General features: G+C 39.3%; 1 protein-coding gene and 2 long non-coding RNA genes across 11 annotated transcripts in view; 1 reads left to right on the forward strand and 2 right to left on the reverse strand.

Moving 5' to 3' along the window:
* The window catches only part of JAKMIP1 (janus kinase and microtubule interacting protein 1), a 92,836-nt gene that overhangs the window by 58,928 nt on the left and 10,258 nt on the right, over window positions 1-23,650 (forward strand). For 3 of the 7 annotated variants that reach the window (XM_038135872.1, XM_038135873.1, XM_038135870.1), the window contains exons 16-19: window positions 861-926; window positions 3,355-3,423; window positions 6,569-6,646; window positions 8,241-8,444. In XM_038135872.1, coding sequence (XP_037991800.1) covers window positions 861-926; window positions 3,355-3,423; window positions 6,569-6,646; window positions 8,241-8,444 — 417 coding nt within the window. Of the gene's footprint in view, window positions 1-860; window positions 927-3,354; window positions 3,424-6,568; window positions 6,647-6,791; window positions 7,015-8,240; window positions 8,445-23,650 lie in introns of those variants that run through there. The other 4 variants (XM_038135874.1, XM_038135875.1, XM_038135877.1 and 1 more) reach the window with 3 other exon arrangements.
* LOC119700575 lies at window positions 57-8,383 on the reverse strand. Of its 3 annotated transcripts, XR_005256809.1 has the most exons (5): window positions 7,439-8,383; window positions 6,299-6,571; window positions 3,923-4,079; window positions 2,007-2,168; window positions 57-1,321 (listed from the first exon to the last, which is right to left on the reverse strand). It is a non-coding gene; the product is annotated as an uncharacterized LOC119700575 (long non-coding RNA). The 3 variants fall into 3 exon arrangements; XR_005256810.1 differs by lacking the exon at window positions 6,299-6,571; XR_005256808.1 differs by having other exon boundaries at window positions 3,923-6,571.
* Window positions 8,605-22,059, reverse strand: LOC119700577. Its single transcript, XR_005256812.1, has 3 exons — window positions 15,979-22,059; window positions 13,256-13,361; window positions 8,605-8,740 (listed from the first exon to the last, which is right to left on the reverse strand). It is a non-coding gene; the product is annotated as an uncharacterized LOC119700577 (long non-coding RNA).

Consider the following 23,650-nt stretch of genomic DNA (forward strand, 5'->3'; position numbering starts at 1 on the left):
ATATGCCTGTGTTTGTACGAAGAATATGAATGGTTAGGAACAGCTTTTACAACATGACATTTTATAAACTGATGATAGTGAAAAGAGTATTTTTTCAAGGTAGGATTTGGTCTTGACCAAATGTTACAGAAAATAGGCACTGTAACAGGCAAAGTGAAAAGATACAAAACATGTCAAAGCCAGACCAAGCTGTGAATTATCCCTCTTGAGTAGTAATAGTAGCACCTTCTGCTGTGAAGGCTGTCACTGCCAGGAGTGGATTTTCTGGGAGAAAGGCAAGGATAACTGTCTCCCCTTTTTCCTCTTTATTGCTAAATACAGTATAAAATCTTAGTCACACACTTGGGGCACAAACATCCTGGGAGCTGAGTCCAATTTATAACTAGATTTAACAGATTGAGGTCTTTTTAATACTAGTTTTAAGTTCTAGATTTGTATGTTATGTTGCAAGTCCTCTGGAAATTTCTATGGCACTTACTCTTTGCACTGTTTTCTTTAATTGGAAGTCTGAAGGGCATGAAGGTGAGATTCATTTGCTGCAAGGCTTAGTCCAGTGAACTGGCAAAAACAGGAAAAAAAATTGCAAAATCCCTGACTAAAACCACTTAATTTTCATTGACTGATCTGTTTCATTGAATGATCTGTTGAAAAAATGTTGTGGGGCTGGTATGCTGAAATAGAGTGGAACTAAGCGCCCTTGGTTTAATTTTCAGTACTTTCAGTCACGGGATACTTTTTGGTCATGTCTATAATCCTAAATGTTATAGCTGATTTACTTTTTGAAGTATGGTTAAAACTTACTGCCCGTGTTAAAGGATGAATTTTTAATCCAATTTAAAATGTATTTTTTTGTATTTTAGAATTTGAGAAATGAAGAGCAGGTTGCAATAATCCAAGCTGGGACTGTGCTTTCCCTCTGTGAAAAGGTAGAATTCAGTAAATATTTTTCTCTGCTAAAAACTGGCTGTGTCTTCTAAGATACCTCATAACATTGCCAGGGAAGCATGGCTTTTCTGTTCAGGTCATCTGGATTGGAGCATGTGTTCATCCTTACTTGAATGTTGGGATTGTGATGTCTGGAAGTAAAGCCACACTTAAAAAAGAAACCCAGTTTAAAAATAAAAACATGTTTTGGAGATATTCCCTTAGCATAAAGTACTAAAAATCCACTTAACAGAAGAGACTCCATTCCCAGAAGTGCTGGTGTCCTCAGTGCTCTGGGAGCAGTTGTAAGGTGCCCTCTGTAAGGTGCCCATGGTCCTTTTTGGGCTCATTTCTGTGGATGACTGAAAAAGCTCAGAGTGGTCAGTGGTCCTTTCCTCTGTAAATTAGTGGACAGAGAGAAAAAGTAGTTTGCACAAGACAATCAGGTCACTCATTTCTGTATGGCTAGTTCTTTACTCTTACATATATATTTACTCTTTTATATATATATATATATATATATATATATGTAATACTATTACTTTACTTATATTCTCTTCCAGAGAAGACAATCTGTATATGAAAGGGGTGTTTTTTAGAGCTAAGACTTGGATGCACATCTCTGAAGAAGCTCTGTGCATCCTTTTCATATGTTTCCATTGAATCTTTCCTGATGTATTGTTGAAATTCAGAATCAGATATTTTAAATTAAAATTTGAGCAGTTTTAATAATTCTTTAATTGATATAATTTTGATAATCTACTTATCTAAATACCTTAAGTAAATAATCTACATTAGGTAATTTAATAATCATTAATTTAAATGATTAATTGCTATAAGCAAAATAAAATGGGGAAAAGGGCTTAAATCCCTATGGTTTTTCACTGTGCTGTGGCATTGAAAGAGAAGGAATTTTAGGACTTCACATCCAAAAAATGAAAGGAGAAGAAACCCACTATAAAAGGCTCAGATGTAGACTCCCAAAAATACTGTTTGTGTCCCCTGTGCCCCTGGCTTTGTGAAAGGCTAGCAGGCATAGAAGGTTCAGAATCAACATTTAGTTTTGCATATAATTTGCATACCTTAAAAAAAATTAGACCTCTAATTTTTGCAAATAGCCCTTCACTTGATTGAGGGTAGCTGTGAGAGATGCTCAGGATTTCCCATTTCCACTGATTTCAAAGGTTCAGAATGCTCCAATATCCGTGGTGAGGCTTTCCTTCGGAATATCTTCAGCTTGTCACCTTCAAAATGAAGAAAACAAGATGGTGAAAATAGAATCTCTGGGGAGTATGGTGTTCCTGTTAATTTTTTTTCTGTAGAAAGCTAACCTGCCAAGCAGATAAAACAAATTTCCATTTTTCCATCAGTCTCTTAAATAGTGAAAGGTTCAAAATGATGAAGAAATGAATTCACATTTCATAAGCTGTATTATGTTTGAAATTTTCTGTGCAAATCTTGGGGAAAAAAGCTAGTACGTCATTAGTTCCTTTGAGTCTGAGGCCTAATGAATTCACCAAAACACTAACTTAAAGAAGTTGATGTGCAAAGGTTACCAAAAGACTTAAAGCAGATATGAGTAGCCCAGTGTTAGTAAACAAGGTAGTTGAGGGAAGGGATAATTATCAGTGGCAAATCTGCTCTCTGTAGTCATGGGTCCTTTTTGAAGACCAGTAGAGAAATGAAATGAAATAATTCAGAACTGACTATTCCCATCCATTCCAATAAACTTAAATGGAAATATTAACATAATCCTGGTGACAGGATTAAGCAAGAGCCTTGTATCCATGCATTCAGCTATTATGATGTGTAATTTTTACCTTTGGAATGCAATTGCTGTTTTTCATTCTGATTGTTTTGAACGTTACCATAATGGTAAGGGATTCATAGTAGACACTACAAGAGCTTCCATCTGTCTGTCTGTCTGTTTTATTTTTCCCTCTACATTACCAATGTTTTACAAGTGAGCCTTTTCCCACAAAAAGTGCATCAAACTGTGCAGAATTAATTGTTGAGTTTTTAACCTTGTCTTTTGTTTAAATTGCCCTCTGGAAAAATGAAGGACTGGAGGCCTGAAGTGAGATGATGGTTTCACAAATCAGGCCAAGAAGCATTTGAGTAAGAAACAATCAGGTTGATTTTGCCTTCTTGACCGATGTCTGTTTTGTTTCTTGAACTTTACAGGGGAAAACCCCATTAAATTTACTGTAGGAAAGCAACCCCCACTTGTTAGTCTTTAGTGTGTCTCTGCAGTCCTCCATTCTGCCTGTGCTCTCACAACCTGTTTATTCATGTGTGTCTCCAGAGTGAATACATAGCATGGGAGGAGCATATGCCTGGAAGTGCTGGCAACAAACTTGAAAAATGTTTGGTAGAACCTTTTACAAAATCTCTGTTCATTTTCTATTTCTTCTTTTCGCACTGCTGTAGTGGTTGAAACAGATAGAGGGGACAGAAGCTGCACTGACACAGAAGATGTTAGACCTGGAGAATGAGAAGGTAAGAAACAATAGCTAAAAATTCATTTAGCTAAAACTCAAGTAAGGGATTGTGCATATATTTCATCCCAGGCAGGTTTGCTACCTTTCTCTGCTTGACAGAGATGACTTCATGGTAAAATAGGCAAGTGGTTTCTAGAACAATCTATTGCTTGTATTCTTCAGGGTGAGACAGAATTTTCAAATCTATATAGAACAAAAATAGCAAAAAATATATGAATTAGGGCACAAAGGCATAACTGGAGAGCACATTAACCAGTGTGAAATTGTCTCTGTGCTTTCTTTGTATATTTAAATTTGTCAGGCAGCAGCAGCATCGTTTTAATGTTGGGGTCATGCTAGTAGAATTGGCAAAGGTACTTCTTTGCTCTCTGGTACTCAGCTTCTGGACAAGCTGTCAAGACCTCTTACTCCAGATGACTTTTCTTGCCCCACAGCCTTCATGCCTAAAGACAGAATATTTTCTCAAAAAGCAGTTCGGTCTTGAAGAACAAACTGACCTTATTTTTCCATATGTCGAACAGTTTTAGAAGGAGTGTTTGGCTTTATTGGTTTACCATGCATGCTGTGCTTCACATCTTCAAATGGTGTTCCAAACACTGATTAATCCTCACCACACCTTTTACAGGTAGATAAATAAGCAGCATTGCATTCATCCTAAAGAATGGGACAATGAGACAGGGAGGTTAAGTGATTTGCCCAGGGCCACTGAAGAAGTGTGTGTTTGAGCCACAAGCAAAAATAGAAGTGCTGAGACTGTTCTCTGATGAGTGTAACCTGTCATACTGATTGTACTTTAACACAGATTAGATATTTTCCACATTTAGTATTTGTTTATTTTTAAGTCTTGTTATGGAAAAATACATAGGCTTGGGGAAGGGAAAGTGGCCACAAATACAAGATTCTTTTGTAAAGAGAAATGGAAAAAATAGGGGGTTTGTAACTTGATATATTATCTTCCCCCTTATTATCTGTGATGTTTTCAAGGCTTACCATGGATGGCCCTTGCATCTGTTTGTTTAGCACAGCAGTCTGAGAATCTGCATCCCTAATGATTGACTCAATGAGTTGAGAAATTATATTCTAGCATGATACTTGTAGAAGGACTGAACACTGGTGTAGTTGTGTTAAGGGTTCGAGGTCCTATTCTTGTTTCCTTCCCTCTTGCTTTCTGTGGGCAGCCTTTGCTATCCCTTTTGAGAAGTAACATGATCATGGCAGCTGCATTGCTCTTCTGGGGTTTGATGGCAGCTCTGACCCATTTTATAGTCTCAGACAAGTGAATCTACCTCTGTGGTGTCAGACACTTGTAAGAAATTCAGGACCAGGCCTGTCCTTTGCTGTGCACTCCCAGTGCATGGTGGTGTTTCATCCTGTACAACAGCCTTGCAGTTGCTGTAATTCATCCGTGTCTGAAAATGAGCCACCTGGGCAGTCATGGTGGCATTCAGTTGCATAAATGTGGTGTCTAATACCATATCACATTCTCTAGAGGTCTGAACTCAGAGTTCTGGAGATGTCCACTAAGGGCTGAAAAATATGTCCTACAGGACCTGTTGGAGGCCCTCTCCCTTCAGGACCAGTAGCATATTTAGAATATGATGGAGCAGAAGATTCTAAAATGGCTATTATGGCAATAGATATTCCCAACCAAATTCCAGCCCCAAGACCAAGGTCTGACTTAAACTTTGGGTTTGTCTTGAATATTAATTAATAGGTAATTAAAAGAACTCCAAGTTTACAAAATAAATTCATAGTAAATGTGATACTTCTTATACAGACAACAAATAGCACCTTGTTCTTCTGAATCCTCTAAAACTCATATGTTGCTATTGTTACTACTTCTACACTGGCAACTGACAGAAAAGTTGTCAGAAGTCCACATACACAACTGATAGCAAAATTTGTCCAAGTAAGTGACTTTGAGGCAATCCCATATCAAATAAAACTAACCAGAGCAACAATATTTGAATGTTTTAATACTGTTAATAAAAGCTGCAATTAGTGATCTTAAGAACCCTGTGTATTAATCTGGCATTTATTCTATATGTGGAGAAAATGCAAAAGTTTGTTGATTAGAAAAGAGAATGATAGAAAATATTAAATTCAGTCAAAGGCCTTTTCTGCTTTTTTTTTTCTACTACTAATTCTTATGAGTGTGAAAAACCTGCTTTGAAAGAAAAGCTAATCAAATTAGGTAACTCTTTGATGTTCTTGTTACTGTCATCAAACCTGGTCTAGGGGAAGGTGTCCCTGCCCATGGCAGGGGGTTTGGATCAAGATGATCTTTGAGGTCCCTTCCAACCCAAACCATTCTATGATTCTATGAATCAAAACACTCTAAAGGCTTGACTAATCAGGCAACCATTTAAATGTCCACAGCTTGCTTGAAACATCATGTTCTGGATACTGAGTTCCACTGAAACCCCAGTCTGTGGGGTTTATATATAATAGCTGTGAAAGTTGAGGAGTTTGATTTTTAAGGACAAAAATAAACAATCCCTGTAAATCTTAGGTATCTTGAAAACTTCTTCAGCTCTTCAGCTACTCACTGAACCTCTCTGGGCATCACTTCACCTGTTTCAATTTGGCCTCCTGCCTGTACAAGCTGAGGACCAAGTTGTTACTTCAGCTTCAGTAACATGTCACGGGACAGTGCTGCAGAATCCAGCTGTGGATAACCCTGCATGCTCGAGTTTCCTCCCTAGAAGAACACATTAGACAACAGCAATTAAGGCTTGCCCCATTATTTCCTTAAGGGAAATATTTCCACGGGATATTTCCATAAAGTGCCCTCTCTTGTGTTTCTCTTTTCCCTCCCTTGGCCCTGTGTAAGGTACAGCCATTGGACCACATGCATGTACATCCCCACTCACCTTTTACTGCACTTCTGTCAGGTCCAGGCAGGTTTGCACACTGGTGTAGAGGTCAATGCTTTCTAGGTACAGCTTGTTAATATGATACACAGATTTGAAGTGCTAATGTCGTAAATTCAATATTCCAAATATCCTTAGGATGAATATGGTCATTTGCTATGGGCTTTCTTTTGCTTTCAAGTAGAAATTTTGCATAAAAATGATGGCATTTATGATTCCTCATAAATTAGGATAAAGAACAAACACTCCCTTGTTTTTATTATTGCTCAGGACCTGTTCAGTAAACAGAAGGGTTATTTAGAGGAAGAACTCGACTACAGGAAGCAAGCTCTGGACCAGGCATACATGGTAGGAAAAGAACAGTCATTAAATTTTTTTTTGTTTGAACAGATCTGATAAAATGCAGGGGTTGGTTTTTTTTTCCTTTTAATTATAAATAGGACTCCTTTTTACTTTACATCTTTTTTTTTTTTTTTTTTTTTTTTCTTGCCAGACTAGAAATCAACTATTTCTTAAACAAAAGTTCAGGAAATGGATTATAGTACTTACAAGTGTAACATTTTTGCATTGTATTTTTTATTCTATGATATGAAACATCTTGTTGGTATATCTGGAAGCTGGTTTATGTGTGAAAAAAAAACAAAACCAACATGACTGTTAAAATTCACCAGAAATTACGTGAGAACTTGTCCAATATTTATTTTCCTGAAGCATTTGTAAGTATTACTGCTGCTAACCTATCCTAAATCAGGAGTGCCTGTTCTTCCTATGCGATTCCTTCCTGTGCAATCCTATCCAACCTTACCCTTCCTCATTTTCAAAAGGGAAGCTGCAACCTTGCCTTTTCTCAGGCTAAACAGCTATCTGGAATTATCCAGGAATCGGTAAAACTACACCCACAGCTTTGCTAATAGTGAGACTTTAGGAAATCAAAATATAATGACCTGAAGTACTATTAATACACTGTAAATGTTTCTTATGTGGAAAATGTTTTCAGAGAAGAAGCAAGGTCTAGTGCTCCGAGCAGGTAACAGAGATAAAAGCAAGCAGGCACTATTTCTAGCACTGTGACCTTGGGCAAGCCATTTAACCTCTCTGTGCAGCTGTTTGTACATCAGTAATATGGATGGAATTACCTACCTCACAAAGGTGTAATGAGGGCCAAAGGGATGTGGTCAGATGCTCTCGATCCAAATATTGTTAGTCTGGATGCTGGTTTTTGATAGGATCATGCTAACCTCAGTAATCAAGGAAATACTGCCACGATTCCTTCCTTTCCTCTTGGGAGTACAATTCTGCACGTGAAGCTGAAGTTCTCTGTTTTGTGCTTTGCAAAGTACTGCAGTTTTGGTCAGTGCATGAGAATCATGTTAGAAATCTGGCAGACAGTAAGAGACGGATGAGGGATCAATGTACACAAGTGTTCCTTTCTTCATTGCTTATGGCAACTTGGAGCTAAGGCAGTGACACAGACTGTGAGCCATGGATATCAGGTCACTAGGGCCACAGAGAGGGAGAGCGAGATTTCTGTTCACAGTTTTTCCTGTGGTCTTTTTATTTTATAGGATGGCTTAGCAATTCAGCTGCAGTTGAAGGAAATCTGTTAGTTTAAGTTAAATTTGTAATGTTCAGCATCAGGATTTGGAGTTTTATCAGGTACTGAATGCAGACCTATCTTCTGAATCTTTCTGAATGGCAGAATCAATGATTTGCTAGAACAGGACCCATCTCCCAGGTGTCAATCCGTGCCAGGAGGCTGCGTGCACTCTGTGTGGAATGCTCCTCACTGCTCACGCTTGCTGCTTTCTGTCTACCTGTCTGTGTACATCCTGCCCTTCTGCCTTAGCCTCCGCTTGCTAGCCTTCTCCTCTAGCTCTTGGCGGGTCGTTTGCTTGCTGGATTCAAACGTCAGCCTGTCTGTGTGTGATTTGGGTTGCACTAGAAAATCCAGGAGCTGGAAGCCACGCTGTATAATGCCCTGCAGCAGGATCCAGGCCGGCGGGCCAGCGAGTCGCTGACGGAAGCGCAGCGGGAGGATTTGCGGGCAGCGGTGGAGAAGGTGCGGCGGCAGATCCTGAGGCAGAGCCGTGAGTTTGACAGCCAGATCCTGCACGAGCGGATGGAGCTGCTGCAGCAGGCCCAGCAGGTAATCCCGGTTCTCTCTCCTGCCCCTTGGTGTTGGTGTTACCTCTGTGGTTGCCGCCACTGCCCGTACGACAGCATCGCTTCACCCTCACCTCGTGGAGTTCTGTTCAGTCTGGTCTCTGTACAGCTCCCGTGCCAGGGAGCCGTGTGGTGTCAGGACCTGGTTGTGCTGGGCATGGTGCACACACAGAACAAGTCACTGTCTCACCACAAGGTGCTGTTGCACAACCTTTCATGTGTGAGCGACCGCACAGTCTTCCACAGGACTCCACTGGGAGCTTGTTGCAAGTTTAAGGCCTAAAGCAGAAAAAGTCAGAAGGGAAGGTTGTTAGAGTGTAACACCATGAAAGGAGTAAAGGCAGAATCCAAGTTCTTTATCCCCCCCCCCCTTTTTTTATTTATTTTAGCTATTTATGAACTCTTTTAAATAAAATAAAAAAGGAAGTCTCAGGAAGTCTTTCAAAAGGCCATTTACAAGCTTTCACTCCTTTAAATTCAGTCAGAAATGCCTTGTCTGTCCAAACTGCTTCCTTAAGCACAATTATTGAGAGCTTGAATTTAGCAAGGTCCTGGCCTATAGAAGTGTGGTAATTATTTTGTAATGGTAGCATTGCTGGTGTTTTTGTGCAAATATTCAGTGAAAGAAGAGAGCTGCATGTCTCAGGGTGTTAATTAATTACTACAGCAGAAATAATAGTTTCCAAGGATTTTGGTTCTCCTTTATAGTAGACTCGGGAAGTTGTAGGCAGATGTCCTAGATCTTGAGGACTGCTTGGCTACTTTCTGTGCAAGTCTGAAATCACATATTGTAAATGCCAAAATGTGCTACACAGATGTGTCCAGAACAATGTTGCTCTTTCAGGTGCTGATTCAGGTGCTGGGGCAAGAACTGGTTTTAGTTTAGTCCAAGCCTCTCTCTAGTCAGGTTGGCTTCGCAGATGAGTATAGATGAAACTGATGTAATGTGACCCAGCACTGTTGTGATCATCTCCTGTCATCCTGCAGTGGTGGGAAGTGCTTATGGTGGCAGTGCTAGACCTAACCTCTTGAGTTCCAAGGAGTTTCCTGTCTCTGCTCCTTAACTCTTTTGTGTTGGTTTGGAATGTGTAACACTGAGAGCAGGAGATGAACTTGTTTAATGGGCTGTCACCTATTTTTTAGTCATCAGCAATGGTGCACAGAAAGCTGGAGAAGGTAGGTACCAGCTGCCACCAAAAGTGTCAGAAAGAGACAGTAGAGTAAATGTATTAAATTTGGTAAATGAGGATGGAGCCAGAAGTTATTAGTTTAATGTTATTAGTGTAGCTGAAAATTAGTGAGAATGGAGTTTTTTGTAAGTTTTTTGGAGTTTTTTGTTTTGTTTTTTGTTAATTGTAAGTCTCTTAGGCAGTCAAATTTCCTAGCCAGGCTGTTGGTGTTTTATTCAAAACAATAACACTGCTTTTCAGTTGGGTAAGGATTGTTTGTCGATGATATTTAATGGGTATGAATGACACTGTGTGTTGAGTAATGCCTCTACACCTAAATAATTGAAAATTTCAGATTTTAACATCAGACTAGATATAGCATATCTAGTCTGATGGTCCTTTGCTTTCACCAGGAACGTGGTTTGACACATTTTGTGTCCCTTGTTAGAGTGTGTTTTTGGGGGGACCTGGGCTCCTGTAATAGCGGCAAATAGAAAGGAAAAAATAGGAGTAGGCTTGTAAAGTGAAACAGCTGTCCCAGAGGACTCAAAATCCATATTTTATGCATATCTGGGGTTTAATTTAGATTCTGTTGCAATTTGTTCTATGGCCTGCTTGCTATCAATTAGAGCACTTTATAGGCACATCTGGAGCACATCTTCTGTTAGTCCAGTTCATGTATTCACAGACTGCTTCACAATATAAGATTAAATATTATGAGTGCATAGGAAAAAAAAAAAAACCAGCATAAACATAGCTTCATTAGCCATGGATGTTTATGTACCTGTCTCCAGATCCATTTTATAGGATGTCATTAGAGTTTCGTGCTGTGCCCATCTCATTAGACATGCTAATGTTACAGCCCTGCAGGACATGTTAAACTGAATTCCACTGCTTAATAAGCATCTAAGTATTTTAGTCATCTATTTTTAACACACACACACACATGCCCTCCCCCCCCCCCCCCACATTCCCTATTAAACAGGAAAAACAAAGACAAAGATGCTAGTTAATTTGCCTGGGATATTGGAGGGCTAATTCTCACAGGATTACTTTCATCTCACTAGCAAATGACAGAAGCTGAATGTTACACAAATGAAACCCCACTTGTGCTGAGAGAATCCTAATGAATGGATGAAGCTGCACTAAGTAAAGTACATCTCTGATAACTACCCTTCTGTCCTCATGTATTGACATCCAGAAGTTTTGCTGATGCTGTGACATCAGCAAGCACCCACTGCACTTTGTTCTGGCAAAACAATTGTCTAGACCTGGCCAGATTTTACAGTCTGCAGTGCCTCTACAGTACGTGCAACACTTCTTCCTCTGCTGAAATGGAAGTTACAGGGAATGATAGGACAACATGATGGGCCTGCAAGGCTTAATACAGAGTCTCCTCATTGCAAACACTCTCAAACTTTCCCTGAAACAGAAACCATATACTAAAGACTCCAAATTGTGTGAAACTTTGGAATTTCAATCACTTCAGAAGGCCTGTTACTTTGCTTTCATTACCTTCTGGTCTGCCTGATACAAGGGCTTCAAAAGAACAACTCTGCTTATCTGGCAGGCTGGCAACAGTCTTCTCTGAGTCAGAGTTTCTGTGTCACAGAGTGGGGATTCAAGGTCTGGTCATGAAGAAGTTCCCTCCTTCTGCATGTAAATGCTCCTTGACCATACAGGCGGGGTGCAGAAATGGGAGGGCATGTGATGAAAGCTACTGGTTGATATGCAAGGTTTCATTATAGATTAATTGCTTCATGCAGGGACTTTGAGGATTTAGCGCGTGAGGTGCTGGTTTTACAGAGCTGGTAAATGTCCTTACTGGGGAATGACTGAGAGGGATAGGGATGGGCATAAGGAACTGGGTAAATGGCTGCCCAGGTGTGAGCCTGAGCTGCTTTGTGTGTTCTTTGTCCAGATGTAAAGCTCAAGTGCTTGGCCACTGGGTATTGACTTTGTTCCAGTGAAATAAAACTAACTAACTAACTTCCTATCTTAGGAAGTTAGGCTCTGTGTTACATTGGTAGGTCTGTTCTTCTGGGGTGTGTATAGCCCCACATTATTACTGTTCATTAGTAGATAAATGGAACCATTCATGTATACCCATTGTGCATTAAGGAGAGCAGGTCTCTGTGGAGCCAAATTAGACAGACTGTGTGATTAGATCTGCTTGCTAAGGCACACAACACTTTTATTAAACCCAGAGTGCAACATGCAGGTCTGGGGGACAGATCCTCAGCTGAAATATGTTGGCAGTACTCCCTTTAAGTCAGAGAGGGTGCTCTGATTTACACCATCCTCTCTATTTGGAGGAGGTAAAAGATGTTAATTAAAAATCTGTCATGAGCAGCTTGTGATATTTGCTTCCAGCAATAGGGCATGTGTGGATGTTGCCATCAAAAAAGTCTCATTGTGCTACACTGCTATTACAACCTTTTGGAAATCAATGTCTGGTTTATTTTTAGCAAGACTTCATTTAAAAGTAACATTTGTGCTATAGTCAGTGCAGTGGAATGACTTTAGTGCTTTTTTTGAAAATATGAAGGTCATTACTAGCAAGTTCTGTTAAGAAGAGTAATTTTATATGCATATACTTTGAATCATTTCTAGAGGGAGAGAAAAATGTGTTGTGTAGCTATAAAATCCATCTCAGAGAAAAGATATTTTAAACAGAGCAATACAACATGTTTCTGAAGTAGTGATATCAGCTTCCTAATTAAGCAAAGTCAAAAAAAAAACCACAACAAACCATAAAACAAACAACCCCAAACAAAAAAAAAACAACAGCAGCCCAAAAAATATATTGTTATCATCTTTTCTTCTAAAACTAGCAACTATTTAAATGTCAAATTATGCTTTATATAAGTCAAACAAATTAAAATCAAAATATATTCTTGTTGGTTTTACTGTAGCTGCTTCCAGAGTATGAAACTGGGGAAAGTCAACAGAAGCAGGTTTTAAATTAGGATAGATTTATTCAACTTGCACTGTTGGCAGTATTCAAACATGAAGAAAATTTATAATAGAAATGTAATTTATTCTGATTTCATCTGAAGTTATTGTAAATCCAAAGAGAAGATAGAAAATCCTTGAAGGATAGCAGATTGACACACAGTTCCAAAAAAGGCTGCTGTCAGTTGGAAGGTATATGAAAGAAAGATTTTATTAATGTAGTCAAATAATTTCCTATAGCAGTCTTATCTTTGTATAAAATTGTTAGAAAAAAAGAAAGATAAAAGATAGGTTAGTTCATTGTGTCATCAAAAAGTGTGATTTTTTTCCCCCCTGAGTTGTATTGCAGTACTGTACCAAGCTGAGTGTGTTTTCTTTTCACTTGAGTTAGAATATTCTTGGATGAAGGTCAGTTTTACAGAGTAAAAGAAATCATTACTTTAGTTCTAGACCTGAATATAAAACATCTATGAACTGCTGAACTCATCTAACTCCAGCTTTAAATAGGTGGGATATAGCTGTAAGAATTTTAACTATGTTTTCATTAAACTAGGGCATTTACTCCCATGACCAGATTGGATTATTCAACAGTAGGAAGAGCAGAAATGACCACTTTATTTGCATGTTTTACTAGAAGAAGGCAAAGCTTTAGGACAGAGCAGGTACTGACCTCCAAGTGCCATTCCATAGAGAAGGATTCACTGCTGGTGATGCCTCAGGCACTGCTTCTCATGGACACCAAGGAAAAGTCAGAAGCACTGATGTTATTTTTCATCCTGAAATGTCAAAATATCACTTGAAATTGAGAAACAACAACTAGTTTTCTTCACTGAGTTCCTTAGTTCTTTTTCTGACCAGCAGTTTTTTCTGAGGGCACAGCTCTTCTGGCTGAAAGGCCAAACAAAGCTATGGCAAATGCCATTGCCCCATGAGTTCTTCCTGCTCTCTTGTGTATGGACAGCTTTTCCATGCTGGGAGAGCTGAGTTTGTTTACAAATCCTTAGTGTTGGATGTCACCATATCTATATGACCATATTGGCTCAGCCACTTATAATAGACATTTGTTTGGAGAAGGGGGTGGTTGGTGCTCAATTTTCACCCAAGGAGATTTATTAAGGTTTAATGTTTGATGGGAACACATTTGCAGAGGGAGAGAGGGAGGGAGGATGCTATGCTCAGTGTACCTCATTGATAGGCAGAGGGAGGTGCTATCTTAAATCTGTCCTCTCTGGCACAATGCTTTGTGAAAGAGAGGACAAGTTCAAGACAGCCCCTCCTCTGCTGTGTTGCCTTGTGCCAGAGAGGCTGGCTTGGCCAAAAACTCACGGCCGTGTCACTCAGTTTAGAAATCAGGTGGAAGTATTACTATGAACCTTGCTATAATAACAATTGGGGAGGCTCAGATAATTTTTCCTCCAAATCTACCTAGACTTAATGGTTTAATGTTTTTATTTTGAATCTCAAAGATTAAGGTGCTAGCTGTTACATACAAAGAGGTATACATAGGGTAACCACTGATTTTTCTTTTTTTTTTTTTCTTAGTAGCAATGGTCTGTAGTTTGTTGTTTAAAATATAACAGATTACTGTTGATAATGTGATTTTTATATATTCATGAATTGCTCTTAAAAGCATCTGATATACCACAGCTGTATAACTGTCATCAATATTCATCAAGCACATCATGACTAGGCTAATCATGGTTGACCTGTGGTATTGATTTGTCATGCAGGAGTGAGCATGGAGTCTTTCAGCACATTATTGCTGCTATAATGACAATATCACAATAAACTTCTGTAATTTCCCACAGCTGACATGCATGGCAGATGAGAGTTAATTTTAGTAATTTCTTTATGTTTATCTTACAGTGTTTCCCTGTGTACGTTTTCTTTATATAGTCTTCAGCTGTGTCTGCTTTGCTTGTTGCTTTAGTGATGCTACTTGGCTGAATAAGTGGTGATAGCAGGACTGCTGTACCTAAAAAAAATACATCTGAAAGGTCTGCTGTCTTTGTCCTAAACAAGGTGTGATTGAGGTTCTACTCAAAGTAAGAGCAGCTGTATGCCTTGCAATAATATTAGTATCAAGAAAACTCTTATCTGAAATTTGAATGCTGAAATCCTCTCATCTGAAATCCTAAATACCCTGATTCTTAGGAAAAGCCAGTGGGAGCTGAGGAAAGGCAAGGCTAAAAGAGAAAGTATGTGAAGTTTGTTACAGAAGTTAAGGATAAATGTATTTTCATATGCCCAATGCATACATACATCATTATAATTACTTACATAGGAAATTTTTATTTAAATATTTGAATGTAAGATAATCTAAATTTAATGATAAATATTACATTATGCTTCTGGGTTTGTTTTTTTTCCCTGCCTGATAATGTGTCTAAGCTGTCGCAGAGTCAGTTTTAACATGTGGAATGTGTTTTGTCTTCTATAGGCTTAGCATAGCCATTCTGTGTAAATATAACTCTAATATACCTTAAATTATTGTTTTTCCCTAATGACAAGCAATAGGACTGTTGATATTCTTCTGCTAGATATCAATGAATGTTGTTGCATAAATAAAAAGAGTCTCAGTGTTAAAGAAGATTAATCAAGTTTACTAATAAATGCTACATACATATAATAATTTGTATCAGATTATAACAGATAGTTATTTGGGGCTGAATGCATTTATAAAATTCACTGGTTCATGACTGCAAATGTGACTGAATAAATATGCTGAGAAATGCATCAGTGCAGCTGCTAAAAGGTTCATTCTCCTCAGAGAGGCAAATAAAGAAACTACAGATGCATAATAAAGATTAAAAAGAGCAATTCTCCTACATCAGTAACTATTAATTTGACTATAATTAGACTGCAGAACAGAGAAAAAAATGAAATTTTTACCTGCTGTGCAAAGAAAATAATGATTGAGAATCAGAGATGTACGGTCCGTCCAAAATGATCTATCACATGCAACTGGTTGAAATTTATATTGTTTTCATTCATGAAGTAAAATAATATGTCAAAAAAACCAGCTTAAACTAATGCTGTTGCAATTGGCATTTTTGCTTCCTTATGATCATTATGCAAAATCACATTCTAGGAATATGGGATTAAAGGGAACATTTGGATTTCTGAATACACACCCCTTCCAGCAGCAGATCCAACAGCCTGAGTAATGCATGTGACAATTGCCTATGCAAATTATATTGTTAAAACACTACACGCTTTTAAGCAGCTGTTAAAATGCATTGGATTTCAAAAAGGCTCAAGAAAAGAATGTGTTTATCCATCACTTTAGTGATTTGAATAATAGCTAAAGGCAAGTCAGTTTATATTCATCTTTGTTTAAATTTGTACATGTAACATAGTTATGCCACTCACACTGCTGAAGATCTTACGTACCTGCGTCTTAACAGTGAGGAGAATCTTCTTAAAATAATCATGTAATGAAACAATATTGATTCTTCCCTCTGTCAGATTGATAAAACATTTCCCATGCTAAATTTTGCTGTAGAATGAGATACCTTCTTGATCATAAGATGGCTTCAGAGATTCAAAACATGGTTCATGTCAGATGTAGCCTGCCCATGGTGCCTGTCCTGTGAAAGGACATTAACCTGAACCTTTCCAACATTTCAGGGCCAGGCTCTAAGCAGCTTAGCAAATCCTTCTTTGTCTGCTTTGTGCTAAAATTATCAAATTGTTTTCTTGGATTTGCTGGTGAATGTAAATCCAATAAGAGTGTGTCACAGGAACTGTTAAGGTGATTTCTAACCCCCCTGATTAGTACACTCCTGTATTTTCACAAGTGCAGTAGCATGGCAAGGAGCATATTTTGCAGCTAGATTAATTGATCTTCTTGGTGTTGCTGTCTGTACAAACAGTACATTCATATGGGTGGGCTCTTTACTTACTTATTTAGGGAACAAGAACATCAGTTCTACATTTTGACACCTAAATGAATGATGATGTGGTGATCATTGTCTGAAAGACAAAATTTGTCACAAAAGTTCTTTTGCTGCTAGATTTTTCCCCATTTCACAAAACTTCTTGAGGATTTGAAGCCATCCAAGGTGTTGGTTCAGGACTGTGAATGTCTGACTAACCCTGTGGTAAATTGGAGAGGACAGAAGGCTTGGATGAAGAAGTCCACTTCATGTAGCCTACATCACTGCCCAATAGAGAGAAAATGCAGAAAAGAAAAAAAAAAGGAATCTATGGAAGGGGTGGAAGGGACCATGTAATTGTAGAGTGACACAGTCCATTTCTCATCAGAACTTGTGGAGGCTTGAAAGACAATTTTAATCAAATGAGGAAGTGCATACATTTTGGCTGCTTAGGGGAGGGAATCTGGACCTGGCATTTAAGTGCAGGGGGGCACTTCTGTACATCTCAGATCAATTTTCTTTCTTTGTATTGCTGAGGTTCCTCCCATATCTAAATTTATGAGGAATCATTACTGGGCTGAAATGTTGCCTCCATACGAATGATAGCTCTGAGACTGCAGTCTAGGGCTCACTGAACTCAGACTAAGGATTTTCATTTATTTCAGCACTCCTTTACAAGGGGAGCAGTATTAATGGGAATGGTACTTAATGTAGATGGATTGCTATTAAAACACATGCTGGGCACTCATACTTCATGTGTTCTGTGTGGGAATGCCATTAACCTTCTTTTTAAATGGAGCAATATTGTCATTTTGGCTAAACCACAAGCTGAGCCTTCTACGCCTGTGTTACTGAAATGTCTCTATCAGTGAAAGTAGACTAATATTTCCAGGCACACATCCACCATCATGCTGCTTGCATTTTGCCTAAACTTTGATTCCTCAGACATCCCAGAGATGTGGCTTGCAACCTTCAGGTTGCAGTATAGCTGCAGGAACCAGAGCATGGTACAAATAACAGAAATTTGCCTTTTGAAATCAGTACCTGACTGGTTCTTTACTGGAAGTGTACTAATATGATTTCATTGCACTCTTTGTCTTCAATTCAGTTTTAAATACTGTTTTATCCTTTTTGTTGCATCCTTGTACCAGGGAGTAATGACAATAATCAATCTGCATCCGGGGTTGTCTGGCCTCCTGCTGAGTTTGGATGCAGATTGATTATTGTCATTACTCCCTTGTAAAAGGGTGCAATAAAGGTGCTGGAAATTTTCCAGCTATCAGAAGGACTGAGCTGTAGGTGCAGGGATACCTGAATTGGTCCCACCAAGGCCAGCTCTGGTACCATACTGCCTATAAAGCAATGCTTCTACCAAACTTAGATGCTCCCACTCTGTAGGAAGGTCAGACCTGCTGGGAGGTCCCATCTTGGTGGCTCAGTCCTCTGCTACTTGAGATCTTAATTTCCCTGACAGTACTGGAAGGCACTTGTCATCCAAGTTTACCAAGTGAGTCACTGGACTTCAAGAAGTGGATCCTGTTTCCCAGAAGAATGAAATTTCCATCATGAGGTGAAAGGAAATGGAGAGTTATGAGCATTTATGAGGAATCTTTTACAGATTAGGAATCTTCTGCTGAAAAAAAAAAAGCCAAATTTCTTGCTCTTGGGGCAGTTGGACAGGCCTTTGTGTTTAGGCTCTCTCTGGGAATTAAACTGGAGAGGCCTACAGTCAGTGAACATGTAATTTATATAACTGTGGTTGACTGATGGTAAAGGTCCCTTTTGTGACTCTGTTAGTAACAATGTCATATGTAGTGCCTACATTAGGGGCAGTCTTTGCCTGTCTTGGCATTGCAGACTTCCAAAGGAAATGTGTACTTTAGCTGCCTGACCCTTCTGGATGTGCTCTCCCTTACCTAATTGTTACATTTTTAGGCCGTTCCATCTGTGCCTCCTGCCTTTGTATATGTGCTGCATGTGTAACTACTATGAAGAAAAGTTTTATAATGGAACTTAAAAGTCTGTTCAAATCACAATTTAGTAATAAGCAAGGCATCTTGAGCATCATTTTTTCTGTGGCTGTCTGGCAGTGGAGTGGATCTGTGAGCTGAGCCCACTCCTGGCAGAGCTGCAGCTGCTGCTGAGCATAGCCTGGCCAGCAGAGCCATCTGCTGATAGCTCTGCACAGGGAATGCTCAGCCCTGGCTGCACCATGGCTGCCTGCGAGCCCTTACTCAGAAGAGGCAGCAAACTCACTGCTAGTGAAAGAATGATTTATTTATCAAGCAGGTGCCTGCCATGCTGAAATGGGGGCTGCTCCAACCCTTTTTGAAACTCAGGGAAGCTCCATGCAGGGAGTATTTGCAAAGGCACCATTATTATCCAGAACTTTTGTGATGAGATTTTATTTGCTATTGTAATAAAACCAATGGAAAACAAGTATTCATTATTTTGTGATGTTTGTTTTGAATGCAGGCAAGGTGGACACCATTATGAGTCCATCCCTTATGTTTACTCTCCTCTCTTCCATGGTTGCACTGCCATTGCGCTGTTTTTGCCTGACTATGGCTCTTTGTTTGCCTACAGTAACTCCATTGTATGGCCCCATGATTTGACTACACAGGGTTATCCTCGTGAATCCTGTCAGTCCCAAAAAGGTGCACTCCTGCGACTGAGGGGCAGCTGTACACTGCAGGGACACAGGAATTGCTAGAACCCAGCAGAGCACTGCTCTGCATTGTCCCTAGTCCTCATTCTGACCAAGCTAGGGACTCCAAAGGAAAAACAAACTCTCTGCTAGACTCAGGTAGCCTATCAATATTTCCTATCCCTCTCTTTTTAAAAAAGGAAACAAAGAGAAGAACAGCCTGTGGCTTTCTTTTCATCTGAGACTTATCAAAGTTCTGAGAGCAAAATAGAGTAGATTTTTGTTGCTTCCTCACACTTTTTTTTTTGTGCTGTGGAAAATATACTGGATTTGCAAGGTTCCTGCAAGCTGTGTCATGGGTAGAACTGAATGCATCTTTTATAGCACAATTGTTACCACTCTGTACCACACAGCAGGAAAAGCTCAACTTAATGATCATCAATTTATATCCTGAAACATAAAATTATGTAGAGTTTCATGATAACAATGAAATAGTTCTGCATGATTTGTTGTCAGTCACACTTTTGCAAACATAAACAAATCAGAAAATACTGAAAGCATCTAATCAAGTGTTGAAATCTGAGAGTGAGTCCACAGCTTCTTGCAAATGAAAGGAACAGTAGGTAAAGATGGAAAGGCTTATACTGAATCTCAAACAGTCCTTGGTCTTAATTGGTATCTCTAACTTTTATGTAATTTCCTTCTCAGTAATTAAATATAGCCTTTGACTGATGAACATGTCTTGCTACTTCTAGGAGATACTTTTTTGTTACAGCTATGATTATTTATCTTACATGTATTGTTTAAGGTTGTATTTTGTAAATTGTTGTCTTTGTGATCAAGATAATGCAGTAAATGCAGATAGGTACAATAAGAGAAAATTATTCTTTTCATGTGTTAAATATGAAGGCTTTCTCTATAATTAAATGGAAATAAATGATTACATCATATTTTTCAGGATATATAAATAGCTGAACTATGCTGGTTATCTGCCAGGTCTGTCCCTGAGCAATCAGAGGATATTCATGGGGACAGCTACACCCACTTCTTCCTCCTGGATAATCCTCCAGGTGAAAGCAAGTAAACAGCTAGGAGCAAACAACCACAAGCTTTGATACCTGATGAACAATTCCAGCCCAAAGTTGTGTTTTAAAACAAATTTTGACCTGTCTAAATTTGGACCCTTTAATTTCTGCAGCAAAGAAGTTAGTTACAAAATTTTACCGCAATTGGCAGCAAAAGTATTCTGTCACTGTGATTTGCACTCATATGAGAGGAATACAAGCTGTTTAAACAATCATCTGCCTTCAGCACTAAGTCCAGAGCAGCTCTGAGCACACCTTTATACTCATCAGTGTCTGCCCTGCTGGCTGTACCCACCCTGTGCAGGGCAGCAGCAGTGCCCTGGCCACCTGCCAGCCCAGGCCCTGCACCATGGCTGCTATCAGAACGTTCCCAGGCACCATTCACTGAGGTGATAAGCAGTACAGCATTACAGCAGGCAGGGAAAGCACAAAGTGGCCACTACTGAGCAGTAGATTCTAATACACAATCAGGTAACCAAGCCCCATGGCAGGAACAGGAGCTTGCTGATCCCTGGCTGAACAGCACCAAGAGCTGCAAGTTCAATCTAGTACATCCCAGTTGAACCTGCTGTTATCCCAAACCCTTCAGCCCCACACTGGGTACCAAACAGAGCTCCTGTGGCTTCACCCCCTCTGGCAGCCAAGCTCCACACAGCCACCCACTCCCTCCCTCCCCAGCAGGATCAGGAAAGAATTGGAAGAGTAAACTAGAAAACTCATGGGTTAAGATAAAGACAGTTTGATAGGGAAAGCAAAAGCTGTGAAGAGAAGCCAAACAAAAGAAGACATTAATTCACCACTGTTCAGCCATCTCCAGAAGAGCAGCGACCATCTCATGTAATAGAACCTGGCAACAAATGCCACCATTCCAAATGTTCCCCTCTTTCCACCTTCTTCCTCCCACTTTACATACTGAGCATGATGTCACATCATTTGGAATATCCCATTTGTCAGTTTGGGTCACCTGTCCTGGCTGTGTCTCCTCCCAGCCTCCCGTTCACCTCCAACTTCCCAGCCAGAGTGAGGGGTGAAAAGCAGAGGAGACCTTGGCTGCTCTGTGTAAGCTCTGCTCAGCAAGAACAAAAACATCTCTATATTATCAACCCTGTGTTCAGCACAAATCCAAAACACAGCTCCACACTGCCACTGTGAAGAAAGTTACTCTACCCCAGAAAAAACCAGCACAGTCTGCCTTACTGTTACCAATCTAGTTGTTTTGAGGGTTTTTTGTAGGTTTTCACTGCTAAGAAATTCAGTCCTTTGTGTATTCCCTCTGAGCTGGTAGGTTGTCTTTGTAATTAAGGTGATTTTTAAGAAAGTGTATGTCTCTGCACGTTAAAACTATTCTCTATCTTTCATCTCCCAAAATTTAACAGTTATTATGGGAGGGAATTGGAAAATGGAAGCCTCAGCCCTTTTATTAGAACTGTTCTGAATAGTTGGAAAAACTAGCTGCATAGCTATAATCTTGAAAAGATGAAAAATTCATGAGGGAGTAATAACATCTCGATTTTTACTTGATTAACAGAATTCCCAAATCCTAAAAATGCCATCTTATCCTAATTAACTTGTACTTTTAGAGGGGAACACTTGCTCTAAACCCTGAGGTGAGAAAGCCACCAGATGTTCAGTGGCCTTTTTATATATTTTTTTTTTCCTAAAGGCAAAGTCTCAGGAGCTATTGAAAAAGATCTTTACATGATTAATCTTGAAGATGAAAATGATGTTTTAAAAATTTGCTTCTCTCCACTTATCTCACTATGGTCAAATTTTACCTCAGATCATCAGAGCAGAACCCCCAGAGAACTGAAGTCTGTCAGTCAGGTCTGGGATGTGGTTAGAAGCAGGAATCAGCATAACTGTAATGAGTCAGAGAGAAACAGGAGTCTAACCTGATGGCTTAGAGATCTTGGGGTGATTCCAGCTGCCTGCTTCTCATCCCATGGTTTTCCAGAGTGGTTGTAACATGCCTGCTACATGCGGTACATGAGGATGATCACTTGGGAGATAGGCTTGCCTTGAACAGGGTGTAGATGAGCTATAAATCAATTTAAATGGAATAGAGGAAAAGTGAAATTAATACAGCTGTGCTTGGGGCATTTGTGATTGTCGCCAAAGGTACATTCATTATGTCACATGGAGGTAATCTGGTTTATGGTTTGTGCATTATCTGGGGAAGTCTTTGAGCACTGCAGGATGATATAGTGTAGATTTTGACTAACTTACACTGCATGTATAATATTCAAAACAGTCTTTAAGCAAAATCTTCCATTTCGAAACAGGAGCAATGATAACAAAGCTTTTTTGCCCGTGGCTTGTCTTCAGTATTTGTGTGGAGGAGCATGCCCTAGGAAAAGTGAACTGCAGGGTTGTGTGTACCTCATTTTTGGAATAGTTCCAGGTTAGATTTGTGATTTTCAGGCCAAACTTCATGTTTCTCCAAAGCAGTTTGGTCACTGGGCTATAATGAGTGTGGAGCACTTACCCTGTCTGAGGTCTTAGAGCTGAATGCAGGTAAACAACTTCCAGCAGCAGCTGATACACACAGGTTTGTAAGTGATGACTGGATGTTGTTTTGAAGGAGGTAGTGTTGTTCACATCAATTTGAGATCATAAAATTGGGAGGGAGGCAGCAGCAGCTGCATTAATTGTACTCACCTATGCCATCCACCTTAGAGGAGGTGATAATTTGTCTTTCCAAGTTCAGGAACTGTTAACACCCCTAGCTGTTGCAGGCCAGGCTGAGATTGGGTAGTTAATCCGCCCAAAAAATCTCATTGTATGAAGCTGTTTCTTCATCACCAGTGACTGTTAGTAGAAGATTTCAGATTTTACCTATAGAAAAAATTACTTATAACCTACTTAATCTGTAACAAGTGCAATATACTGAAAATATAATGAAATGCATCTGAATTGTATAATACGCTCAACATCAAATGAAAAATAAAAATAATAAAAAAGAAGTGTGACTTACAGAAAGTAAAAAAGGAGATATGTGATACAGAAAAGAATAAGATATGTGGACCCAGCAGCAGTCATGGTTTTGAAGAATCTTTGTGAAACTGAACAAGAAAAATCCTTAAAAATATGGGGAGCTACAGCGAAGGAAACATTCCATCTGGCTCTGGTGGGAGGTGACTGGTAAGAGGACAGAGCTGAGTCTCTGGATGGTGTCTTTGTGATAAATCGAAAATCTGTGTGTTCTCTTTTCTCTGGAATAGCCTGACTATGCTAGAAGCATGGTTAAGTTTCATAGGAAAAGAAAATTAAGGGTTAAAAGGAAATGTGATAGTGTAATCTGCTGACTGTCTAGGCAAGCAGAAAAACTGGCAGTTGCACCGAAAAATAATTTTGATGCAAAATGGAATTGTCTGTGTCTATATGTTAAAATTATGATTAATGAGAGGTGATGAGTAGACTTCCTGGTATAAACATGATGTTCTGAACATGCAGCT

Source organism: Motacilla alba, chromosome 4 (assembly GCF_015832195.1).
Source record: "Motacilla alba alba isolate MOTALB_02 chromosome 4, Motacilla_alba_V1.0_pri, whole genome shotgun sequence".
Taxonomy (NCBI): domain Eukaryota; kingdom Metazoa; phylum Chordata; class Aves; order Passeriformes; family Motacillidae; genus Motacilla; species Motacilla alba.